Here is a 12,625-nt window from a genome sequence, read left to right on the forward strand (position 1 = left end):
AGTATTAAAATGTAATACAAGTAGAGAGAAAAATACCAAAAAATATTGAACTTTTAAGGGGTTTGGTGTGATTTGAATATTTTAGATTTTTGTAAGATTTGATTGAGCTTTTAAACGATTTTAAACGATTTTAGATAAATCTAAGTTGAATAACATATAATTTAAAAAGATTTTTTAACATGATCAATTGAGTAACAAGTGATTTTAAGAATACTCTAAAATCTTAAGAATACTCTAAAATTTTCTAAAATATCAAATTCAGTACCCCTCTTAATACCTTTTTTGTTCAAAACAAATGTTTTGTACGATCTTTTTTGTTGAATAGAAAATACTTTATTTATTATATTGTGTCATACAAAATCTTTATCTATATACAATGGTTGGTAGATTCATACCAAAAAGTTAATAGCCGTCAAGAACATTATAGAATTATTTAACGCTGGTAAATTTTTACCTTGGATGTTTTTATCTATATAATACTATATTACTATTACTTTCTGTTAGAACCATGTATTATTTTTGACTGACGGTAAATGATATATTGTATTTTATCAATTTTAAAGTTTCATTTCTCTTAATTTTTCATAAATTTGCATTCATGATTAGGTCCACAGGTGCATATTTGCATTGTTTTTGTCCCTTATAGGTTCATGGAGTGGATCATTGAGTTTTGGAGTCAAATGGAGCAAAAGGTAGCTAAAATAAGGAGAATGAAGAAATGGAGATATAAAAGAGATATAGGGGAGGTCAAAGAATCATGAGAATAATGAGCAAAGAAAGATAAAGGAAAGAAGAGAAAGGATGATTCAGAACCAGTCAAAAGCGTCTCAATGATCGACCCAGAAGAAGATATTTCATTGAGCTTTAGCGTCAAAGCTCTTCAAACAAGTTATAGTATGTTTAGTTATCTTTCTAATGGAGGTGATTTCAAGCAAATCAGAGCTATGATGCATGAGTTATGGCAGTTTTAGTGGACGTAAGTCATTCTGGCGCTTAAAAGGGCAAAGAGTGCAAGGAGGAGTAAAACTCCAGAGGTACTAAACGGGCATCTCCTTCGGCCAAACAATCTCCGGTTCTTCCTTTTGGCGACACGCCTTCGGGCAGAGTACGACCGAAGCTTCTCATTTGTAGCAACTGGATTTCCACAATGAATTTGTTTATGGGGGAGAACAAATTCGGTAAAGTAAACCCTCTAGAAAATCAATCTAAGCTTTGATTTAGAAGAAAAGGAATTGATCTTTTAAGAACTAGGGTTTCTATCGCTAAGAACAAGAAGAGAACTCAATAATTGTATTCAATGATGGATGCTTTACAATGGAGAAGTCTTTTCCCCTTTATACATAGTTATAAATCGCACAATATATTAACTTTCCTTATCAGACGAACTGAAATAAAGAAAGTTACTCTATCTCTTAGTTCGGCCGCCGGGCGAAGTGGAAGTCGGTTCTTCACCCTCGAGGCTGGGCTTCTTCTATCCGAAGTGGGCTTAAATGACCTAACTGAGTACTTAACCGGATTCCCAATTAAATAACCAAATTGTCTTTCTGGTTTAGTTCGGTATGTCGGGGGTGCTAAATCCCGCACCAACAATTAGTCCCCCCCCAGTTCTAAATATTCGGAATTGAATTTGAATATTTTGAACTATGGAAAAGAGAATATCCGATCTAGACCATAAAGAATCATTTGATTTTACCTGGGATTCCCGCGCCACTTCAACGTGAACCGTCCGAATGACACGTGTCGTTTGCGTCACATCTGCTAGGTCGGACGTCGAAGAGCCGCGTAGGTCATAATGACTCTTCGTAGGGTTGCCGCCCATTCGACTCTATAAATACACCTCCTCCCTTCGTCATTTCTCATTTTCTGCCAACAGTGAAAGGTAATCTGCTCCGAACTCTCTTCTTTTAATTATTTATCTCCATTTTTCTACCGCACTCTCTGAACTCACATCATGGCGGGCATTTCAGATCCCTCTTTTTCGCCGGAAAGCAAAAGCGGACAATTAATTTGTCGCACCTCAAGACGCGTCGCGCAGATCGGAGAATCCAGTAGATCGGGCTCCGAAATCCCATCTCTTCTAACTCGCTGCTCAGCTGGAGCTTCATCATCACAGACTCCTCTACCAGTTCGTCATGAAGGCGGGAGTGACGAACTGACTCAAGATGTGTTGTCGCAAGAAGAAGACCGATTCGCGCCTTTAGGAATCTCAATCGAAGATATCGATCCTTTGTTAGACTATAAAGGACGAATTGGAGGTGATAAGAGTTTGAGTTCGATCAAAACCGTGAACGACATGCTGAACTCATGCGGTCTATTTAACAGCAACGTCACAATTCTGATTCCTCGAGCCGTCCAGCGCCCCTGGAACCCGCCGGAAGGTTATTTTACTGAATGTCGCCTCCTATTCCCAATCCCAGCATTGATATCACTCTACGCCCAAAGACGCAGGATAGCGATCTGCCAATTTGTCCCTGGAGCCATTTGTAACTTCATGGCTGCCCTTACCATAGCAGTCGAAGTCGGAGTTAACATTGGAGTTCAATGCTTTGAGCAACTATCCAACTTCAAGTCATCAAAGAGTCCGCATCGCTGGGAAGTGAATATGAGACCGGCACACAATTTCCTTGCTGGTCAAAGAGTTTCCAAATTCAAGAAGTGGGTGAACCATTACTTTTATGTCCACGTCGATCAGTACTCGCTCGTTAATCCATTGGGTTTCCATCGGAGAGTGTGGAATAAAAATCCTGGTAGATTTTATATTTCCAGTACGTTCTAATTGACTTCGGCACCTCTGACCAATTTTAACTTTTTCATGTCTTGCTTCCAGATCGTCCATTTTGCGCAACACGTCTAGCTCCGGACTATCACCCTGTTAGGAACACTCTACTATCCGGGAACAATCGTCGGTGGGAATTTATTACCCGTATCCGTGTTGAAACAGCGATAGGCAAACCCAGGACAACATTCCCAAGTTTCGCGAGTTCGCTGGGACGAACTGCGGAGCCAGCCGGGTCACGTGGCGTTGAATCCGACAGTCTCCAGGTCGTTCGCCGAGAAACCCAGGCTGCCATCGAAGCTGATATCAATCCTCCTCAGGACCGGTCTAATGTTGATCCTGTTCAGGATCGGACCGTCGTCGATCTCACTCGAACTTCCGAAGAAGACGTCGACACGGTCGATGTTGCAAAAGACGATACCCCTCCCCTAGCTTTAGGGAATGCCGACCCTCCAAACGATGAAGAAGATGTTCCTCAGCTCGGAGCTGGACCAAAAAGGAAAAAGAGGAAACACAAAAAGAAGGCGCCGCAACCAGAAGCAAACCGCAAACGCTCAGCTAAAGACGCTGGACTGGAATCTGCCGACCGATTCCGTCTAGCAAGAGAAAATGACAAAACGGATCGGTTTGCCTTTGAGTATTTCGGTGATACCCCTTTGGTCACAAGTCGTGATGCTTCAGGCGAACTTTTCCGAACCTTGAAGATCTCCAGTCGAATTCTTCCGTCAGCGGACGAACTGGAGTTCCAACAAGCGTTCCTTGACGTCGCCGAATCCCACTTAATGGTTAGCCTTATAATTTTCTTTAACTTGTTCAAACTTTGTGCGGGCAAGACTGACGTATGTTCTTTGAATTCATAGACTGCCGCCAGGATGAATACGCTGACTCAGTTATATGATAGGCGAGTCAAAAGCGATAAAAAGTCTGGATTCAAGCTTGAAAAGGTGAAGGAATGCGCGGAACAAATCCGAGTTGCCAGCAAAGCTAAGGACGAGAGGATCAAGGAGCTTGAAGCTCTTCTCGCTGAAAAGGACGGTATCATCGCCAAATCCGAACTGAGGATTGGCGAACTGAATTCCCGAGCGCTTATTCTCGAAGAAAAGAAATCCAAACTGCAGGGAGCATGCAACGAGTTGAAAATCAAACTCGACTTTGAAGTTAAAAGACTTCGGCGGGATCGTTTGGAGAAGGTGGAGCGAACAGCGAAGAAAGTGCAGACTCGATTGAATAAGGTCAAGGCTTATTTAGTCGAACAAGAGAAGATTCGCCCCTTGGAAGACCTGTTAAACCAAGCTACCGGAGTGCAGGAAACTGTGCAATATCTGATCGAGAAGGGGGTCGTTATTCCTGAGGAGTGAATCGCGGAGGTTGATAAGAACAAGGCCAAAGCCGAGGAAACTATCCAAGCGATCGACGTCCTCGAACTGAATGAAAACGACCTCGTCATGTCCCCTGATCAGCTGGGCTACGGACTTCTTCACCCCGGAACGATGGCTCCGGACTCCGTCTATCATCCGTATGGCTCCAATGTCGAGAGCTTCCAAGCCGATTTGACCGGTGCTTTGGACGCTAATCTTTAATTTTTTGTTTTTGCCCCAAAATTCATTATGTATGGGTTTGAATACCCTTGTAAAACATTGCCGACTTGTTCGGCCCATTCTCCCTTTTGAAACTTTTTCTTCTTTTTTGGTGCCAGAATTTTTCCTTTTGCCAAAAAGGAAAACTCAACAAATTCTCGAAATTTGTACTTTTGCCATTTTGCACAGAATATGGAAATTTCACACCCCAGTGTGCATGTAAATCAACCAGCGCGATCTCCGAACTAAACAATTCTTGAAAACTTTAAACTAGAGCGATGTCGAACTCTATTAGCAGCGTGGAATCCCCTCTTATCGGGAATGGTGTCCCGACGTTCTGGAATGCCGAAGCTATCGAAAGGAAGATGGCATACTACCCGAACATCCGAGCTCCTTGGATGCTGATGTTCCGCGTCAAACCGGAAGAGAGACGTGACCTGGAAGAATTTCTTCATCAGGTGGAAGACCTTCACACGGAGTACCGCGATCGACTCGCCGCACTCGAACAAGCGCAATGCAAATTGCTGCTCAAGCTTGAGATGCTCGAATCCCACCCAAAAGATTGGATCGAGAATGGATTCGAGAGGATAGCGGCCCTACCGCCATGCCTGGTTGCGTATTGCAACAAGTGCCGAAAGGAAGCAGGTCGGAAACCGACACACATGGATCCTACCCTGATTGGTGACTTCATTCCAGGAAACGTCAAGCCGTTTTATATTAACAGGCGTGCTAGTGATGTCGAGCTTGCTGAAGCTGATACCTTCTTTCGTCAGGTAACTATCGCGAGACATCCTGCAATATCCGCTTCCAAACTAATCCATTGTTGACTTTGCTTATGCAGATCGCAGGTACACATCAACAATTGAACCAGGATCTCCAGTACTTTCATATGAAAAAGGTAGGATCGACCGCCAGCTGAAGACTTTAGAATCTGAAGTTGCCATACTTAAGGCAAAAAGGAAAAAGACTATTGACTTGTTGGATGAGTCCGAATAGAAGGCCAGAGCATTGGAAACTCGCCCCGAGGACTGGGAGAAGACCGGGCTGCAGCTGTTGTGGCCGATGCCAAAACGACTCAAGACGAGTGTTCGTGAGATCGCAACAAATGGCGCACCAGTTCGGAATTAACATGTGTTATTTGAAATAAAAATTATTTGAGTATGTAATAAGATTCCGCCGCATTGTAGCAGGCGAATTACACTATTTGAGTATTTAAAGTTTGCTATTTTTATTGCTGAAAAATGTACCGGAAGCGAGACGTCTCCCGGCTTATATCCGGCAATTTTTATTAAACGATGGTAGAAAACATTAATCAAACTTTAAAAATTAAGCTATTTAGCCTTAACGGGATACGTTTGGTCGGAGAGCGAGATACTGGGCTCGGTTTATCTCCTTTGCTTTAGTTCAGATGCTGGACTGCGAAATTATTCTCTGGGTTTGGCTAACCATTCCGTCCGAACTAAAGTTTGGGTGCGAAATAAATACTCTGGGTTCGGCTTATCCCAAAATTAAAAGATCGGGTGCGGAATAAATACTCTGGGTCCGGCTTATCCCTAAATTAAAAGATCGGGTGCGGAATAAATACTCTGGGTCTGGCTTATCCCTACATATGAAAGTCGGGTGCGAAATAAATACTCTGGGTTTGGCGAAATAACAACTCTGGGTTTGGAATTTTGATAGATTTTAGGGAAGTTGATATGATTTTCTGTAAAATTCTTTCGAATCCTACCTAAAACCATGAGATTTGGATTTCTGTATTTTTAACTAAACAAATCCTCTCAAATCCTCCAGAATCCCTAAAAGTCATTAAAATCCAAATGCATAAACTATTTTGAATAACAGTGGATTTTAAAGTAGTTTTTTAAATCATCAGTTCAATAACAGTGGATTTTAATAGACTTTTAAAAATCCATGATTGAATAACATAGGATTTGTAAATTTTACACAAATCATTTAAATGTCAAGTGGAATACACCCCCCTAAATCTATTGGAAAGACTTCTTATCTTTTGTTTAGCAGCTTTGAGGGTTCTTAAACTTGTTCTTGATTTGTTGAATCTTTATTTACTTCTAAGTTTTTAATAGTAATCTCCTTTTCATATCTTTTAATTGACAATCTCTAGTTATGATTTCACAAACATCAAGCTTAAACCTTTGTGTGATCATAGCCCACATGTTTAGGGTTCAAGTGTTCCCTTATGTAAGCTTGCCTATATAAAGGCTTAGACCCTCAAATGTAAAGACTAGACTCGATACGCAATAGAGTACTTTTCTCTCATTTTTCTCTCGTTCTTTAGTGATTGGAAACGAAATCCTAGAAGCTTCATGAACCGGGTTCGTAATCTTCTAGTCTGACCGTATCACGAGAAGCACCATCACTCGTGTGTCATCACATCGATCCATCTGTTTCCGTCTAGAGCCGATCGAGTCGAGCATCTCCTCGTGAATCTCTATTTCCCCCTCGTTCTTACATCTCTTGGAGCTATTCCTGTCGAGTCTCCTAGTCGGATAGCTTCTCCATGTTCCACAACCTAGTCCGAGATGTCCGTTCATATTTGTTCCGTTGTTCAGTCTTCCGCCCGTATGTTCGCATGAACGACCGTGACCAGGGGTCATATCACCATCTCTCGACCCTCATACATCAAAAGCCGGCTGAACTCCACATTCATCTCACGACCCGTCCGAGACCCCTGCGATAACTACAGAAACTGCACCTCCATACGGTCCATCGCCTCCCGAGGAAAATACTTGTGGTAGAACTCCTCCATGAAATCAACCCAAGTTATCTCACTCTGCGCCCTCATGGCAGCCACCAACCACCACCACAAATAAGCATCGTCTGCCAGGTGGTGGACCCCTATGTCCACCCAATACTCTTGAGGACATCTGAGAGGCTGGAAGTTGCGTTCCAGCCTCGTCCTCCAGGCTTCAGCCATAGTAGGATAGGCTAACCGTAAACTGACACCGCCCACACTGGCTCCACCGGTTTCATCGGTTCCACCGTCGCCTACGTCCACACTCACTGACCCCTCCTGGAATGCCTGCAACTCGTCGGCGCCCTCAACTGTCACTAGAAACTTGGCGTCTGCCCCTACCATGACCAGCGACAACACTACCTTTAACCATCTACACTACTAAACATCCCATAGTACTTAATTAAACAAACCACATAAACATTACTAACCAACCATAATACCAATAATAAACCAATATCCAATAACATGCACAGCAGAAGACATATCAAACCAACTCCAATACAACATTCCATTCATAACCATTATATCCAACAACCTAGCATACTTCTATACAAGGTTCGAACAACATATAAATACAACCAAAACACAATAACCAAGCTCCAAGACCATCCTACTCAGTGAGGCGATCCTCTCATCAACTGGTCTATACACACAAACGAAAAGATAATCACAATCAATACACAGACAAGCAAACCAGGTAATTCTGAACAAAGCATAACTCTACGACCTTTCGTCGACCGACGCACCACTTGCATCGATCGGTGCAACATCTTTGTCTCGAACAACAAACTCCTTTCGTCGATCAATGCAACCTCAGATGCATCGACCGATACACTCCTTGCATCTATCGATGCAGTCACGCGGAGCATATCTGAACATGATCTCCACCGACTTCTCTTGGTTCTGTGATGCCAAAACGTCCTCGAAAGGCCACAAAACACAAAGGCAAACTGATGTGAGCACCGGACCGGAGACGCGGCCAGGAACACTCGCACCAGACCCGGACACCGACGGAACATGTGTATCACCCGCGAAACAACTCGGAGCTAGCATGCCGAGGATCACTCCCGGTGTAACCACGCGGAGCAAGAGCTCATCCAGGGCTTGCAAGCAAAGGATCAACCACTTCGTCCAAACCTTCGTCCAAGAAGACCAAGAGATCGACTCGGCCAAGGCAACCATCGGCGAGAGCGTCCGTACGGCCTTCGTCCTTACCCAAGGATGAGGGCACCAAAGACGGTAGGATCATGACTCATACTCTTTTTCCTTACTTCGGGTTTTTCCCATGAGGTTTACCGGAGAAGGTTTTAACGAGGCGACGAGTCCTACCGCACAATGCCGCATTTAACCCAAGGACGCATGCAACGCCGAGTTTAACATCAGTGACGTGGCAATCCGAGCTCGGCCTAAGGACGCGGCCTTTCTATTGTCTTTTTCCTTTAAACTTTGCGTTTTGATTTTATCTAGAGTCTTCCCTTGTGAACGTTGGAAAAGTGTGACGTGTGTGGCCTTGTTTAAACCACATAGAGGGCAACGTGTTCATCGTCTGTGGAGACGCGTCAAGGGCAACGTGTGCGGACCATAGCGAGTCCGCGTATCCCTAGTCCCCTCTAAACTCTTACACTATTTAAACTTCCAACGCCCCTAGCTTAGACTCAATAGACTTGAATGAAATCATAGTTTTCCAAAGAGAGAATCTTTGCTTCTTGTCTCAACCCTCTTTCTCGAAACAAAGTCCGGGACTTAGGTTGAAAGAAACCCTAGAAGGATCGATCCAGGATTGCTCTTCTTCTAGTCGGCGTACGACGCTCACCACCGCTCGTGTACACCGCCGGTTCAATCCGTACCATCATCACCGCATGACGTCCGATTCAGATCGTTAGTTGTGTCTCACTTCGACTCCATCATCCTCTAGAGAACCGAGGTCGAGTTTCTTACTCGATTCGCTAGCCACCGTCCGTACTCCCTAGTCCGTCTGTCCGCTACCGCGTTCAGCCGTCCGTACCATCTGTCTTTCATCACCTTCCGTTCTATTCCGTATTCTATCCGTCCATTTCCCCTTAAAACTCGCCTCCATAACTCATTCTCTCTCTACTTTCATCCCACCTCCCTTTGTCCGAGAAAAGTACTTGTCTTTCCATCCGTCCAACGACGTAGAACTCCGTCCGAGCCTCTAGGCCGTCCGACGTTCACATCAGCTGGTATCAGAGGTAAAAGGTTCTACCTAAAGGTTGTATCTTTCTGAAACCGCAGATCTTTTCTCTCTTATCGTTAAAGTTTTCGTTTTGTCAAGTGCGGTTCCTTATTTGCATCTCTAGAATTGCATAGATCCGATAGTACCGCCATTAGATCGTTTGTTCATCTTGTTTTCTTCGTTTGTTCATCATTTTTCTTGACTAGGACGCGTTAGATCCATAAAGTACAGTGATTTGTGTCTAGTTTGTATTGTGGTTCCAAAAGTTGTACTTTTTGTGCGTGTGTTTTTTTTGTGCGTGTGTTTGCTTTTAGGCGCGTGTAGTTGCTTTTTGTTAGTCATCGGTTGTACGTTTGTCTTGTTGTCATATCAATCTTTGACTATCCAAATAATATCTTATCCGGCAACTTTGGACGCGTGTATTCACGAATATTCGTTTTGTTTGAACGAGGTACGTGACTCACTCGGCCAGCGCATCGCGTACGGACCAAATTCACGTCATCGTTCAAGAACCGTCTCCTGTTCGTGATATCAACCGTCTATGACCCGAATTCTGTTCGAGTCGACAACCGTTGGAGTTTACCGTCCATCATACGACCACCGTCTGTACCACAGTCGCTATGGACGCACAACAACATCCGGAGATTCCGCTACCACCGCCAGAGATCGGTGCCACCTTAATGGCCCTTCGTAACAACATAGAACAATTAGCCGAACGAATGGTCCGACTTGAACTCGCCAACCCTGTGAGAGAAGATCCGCCGCCCGTACAGCGACGAAGACAAGAACCGGCACAAAGTGACCCGTCCGACGATGAGCATGAGCCACGTCTGAGGCAACGTTACCGTCGTGATGATCGGTATGAAGAAGCTCCACGTCCGATCAAAACAGGACACAAATTATCAGCTCCGCCCTTCGCTGGCAAGTTCGACCCCGAGGCGTACCTCGACTAGGAGAGTCGAATGGATCACATCTTTTCCTGCTACAACTACCCGGAAATACGCAAGATTTCGTATGCCGTAGCACAATTCACCGACTATGCACTCACATGGTGGGACCGCCTGGTTGCTGAATAGCGTCGCAACCATGACCGGCCTATTGCCATTTGGGAGGTCATGAAAGCCATTATGAGACGTCGCTACATCCCACCGCTCTATCACCGCAAGCTCCAAAAGAAATTTTGGAGACTCACTCAAGGCTCGCGGTCCGTTGAGGAATACTACGAGGAGTTCGAGCACTTAAGCAACCGGCTCCAAGTAGAGGATACCGAGGAGTCTCTAATGGCCCAGTTTCTCGATGGCTTACAAGACCGGATTGTGCGCAAGGTCGAGCGCCAACCGTACCAAGGATTTGAGGAACTATTGCATCTTTCAATGCAAATAGAAACCCAAATCAAGAAGAAGCTCGCAGCCACAAGCCGGACTCGAACCCAAGGTGTTCCTAACTGGTCGCCAAACGCATCGCCATCCAACCGACCATAAGAGAAGTCTAAAACGGTCGTTGTCGACTCGCGGTTCAAGCCCAAGGATTCGATCAGGGACAACCGACAAGATCCCCGCAAGACGACCAATGATGTGCGGAGCCAGGAGATCATTTGTTACAAATTCCAAGGCCGAGGCCATTATGCCCGCGACTGTCCAAACGCCCGTACCATGATCATCACCGAGTCCGGAGAGCTCGAGTCTGAAGGAGAAATGGCCGAGGGACAAGACCGAGATGTGTCGGACATGGAGGAGGCCATAGCCAAACCTGACGATGGAGAGCTTCTGATGATCAGACGCATCCTCAACACCAGCCACGAACCGGATGACTCCAACCAGCACGACAACATCTTTCACACGTGATGCACGGTAAGCGGGAAGGTATGTGGCTTGATCATTGACGGAGGCTCCTTTACGAATGTAGCGAACTCCATCATGGTCAAGAAACTTTATTTACCGACCACATGTCATCCCAAGCCTTATAAGCTTAAGTGGTTAGACGATATGACTGTGATACGCGTGAAGGACCAAGTCCTCGTCCCTTTTAGTGTCGGACCGTACAAGGACCAAGTCCTATGTGATGTAGTACCGATGCAAGCTAACCACCTATTGTTAGGAAGACCATGGCAGTTTGATAAGGGAACGTCGCATTGCGGTCGCACCAACCAGTATACGTTTGTACACGATAACAAACGTATAAGCCTAAAACCCTTAACTCCGACACAAGTTAGGGAAATGCAAATGAAGCTGTCTAAGGATTCGGACCCTAAATTGAACTTCCTAATTCAGTCAAGTGACGTTAGAAAGTCCATTAGGGACGCCAACCAAGTGTTATTGATAGTTTTTAGAGATTTGTTGGTTGAAGGTATAGGCGGCTTAGAGGACACACTTCTAGACGTTATCAAGGACGTCCTTAGGAGATATTCGGACGTATTCCCGGACAAACTGCCCAAAGAATTACCACCACTCAGGGGCATCGAGCACGTTATCGACTTAGTTCCCAGAGCACAACTGCCCAACCATCCCAAGTACAGAGTGAACCCGGAAGAAGCCAAGGAGTTAGAGCGACAAGTGTCCGAACTCATGTCCCAAGGCTATGTCTGAGAAAGCCTTAGCCCATGTGTTGTCCCTGTCCTGCTTGTACCAAAGAAACACGGATCATGGCGCATGTGCGTCGACTATCGGGCCGTGAATAACATTACGATCAAGTACCGGCACCCGATTCCGCGACTGGATACCACCAAGTACCAGCACCCGGTTCAACCATTTTCTCCAAGATCGACCTCAAACGTGGATACCACCAAGTGAGGATGAAGGAAGGAGATGAATGGAAAACCGCCTTCAAAACCAAGCAAGGTTTGTACGAATGGTTGGTAATGCCATTCGGTTTAATTAATGCACCCTCTACCTTTATGCAGTTAATGAACCATGTTTTGAGGGCCTTTATCAACAAGTTCGTTGTTGTTTATTTCGATGATATCCCCGTTTATAGCTCCTGCCTTTCGGACCATGTCGAGCACTTGGAACATGTTTTAAACACTCTCCGCGAAGAGCAACTGTACGCCAACTTGAAAAAGTGCGTCTTTTCTGCTAATGAACTTGTATTCTTAGGCTTTGTTGTCAGTAAACAGGGACTAAAGGTAGATGGCAAGAAGATCCAAGCCATAGAAGAATGGTCCACACCAACTAGCATCTCCCACGTCAGCTTTTAACGACGTTTTATACGAGACTTCAGCACCGTTACCGCACCCCTTACCGCGGTGATCAAGAAGAACCAGGAGTTCAAGTGGGGTACCGAACAAAAACGAGCCTTCCTGGAACTCAAGAAGCGTCTCACCCAAG

General features: G+C 44.9%; 1 protein-coding gene across 1 annotated transcript; it reads left to right on the plus strand.

Annotated features, from left to right (window-relative positions):
• On the plus strand, positions 1,952-4,134 carry LOC109128359 (uncharacterized protein At3g60930, chloroplastic-like). The gene is made up of 3 exons (XM_019234568.1): positions 1,952-2,765; positions 2,828-3,561; positions 3,637-4,134. The coding sequence occupies exons 1-3, from the start codon at positions 1,952-1,954 to the stop codon at positions 4,132-4,134; spliced, it is 2,046 nt and encodes a 681-aa protein (XP_019090113.1).

This window comes from Camelina sativa, chromosome 13 (assembly GCF_000633955.1).
Source record: "Camelina sativa cultivar DH55 chromosome 13, Cs, whole genome shotgun sequence".
NCBI lineage: Eukaryota > Viridiplantae > Streptophyta > Magnoliopsida > Brassicales > Brassicaceae > Camelina > Camelina sativa.

Bases quoted from the DNA above. Each gene is read 5' to 3' on its own strand.
- LOC109128359 (XM_019234568.1), top strand. From the start codon at position 1,952: ATGGCGGGCATTTCAGATCCCTCTTTTTCGCCGGAAAGCAAAAGCGGA. The intron at 2,766-2,827 runs GTACGTTCTAAT...TCTTGCTTCCAG, and splicing joins TGGTAGATTTTATATTTCCA to ATCGTCCATTTTGCGCAACA. The intron at 3,562-3,636 runs GTTAGCCTTATA...TTGAATTCATAG, and splicing joins TCGCCGAATCCCACTTAATG to ACTGCCGCCAGGATGAATAC.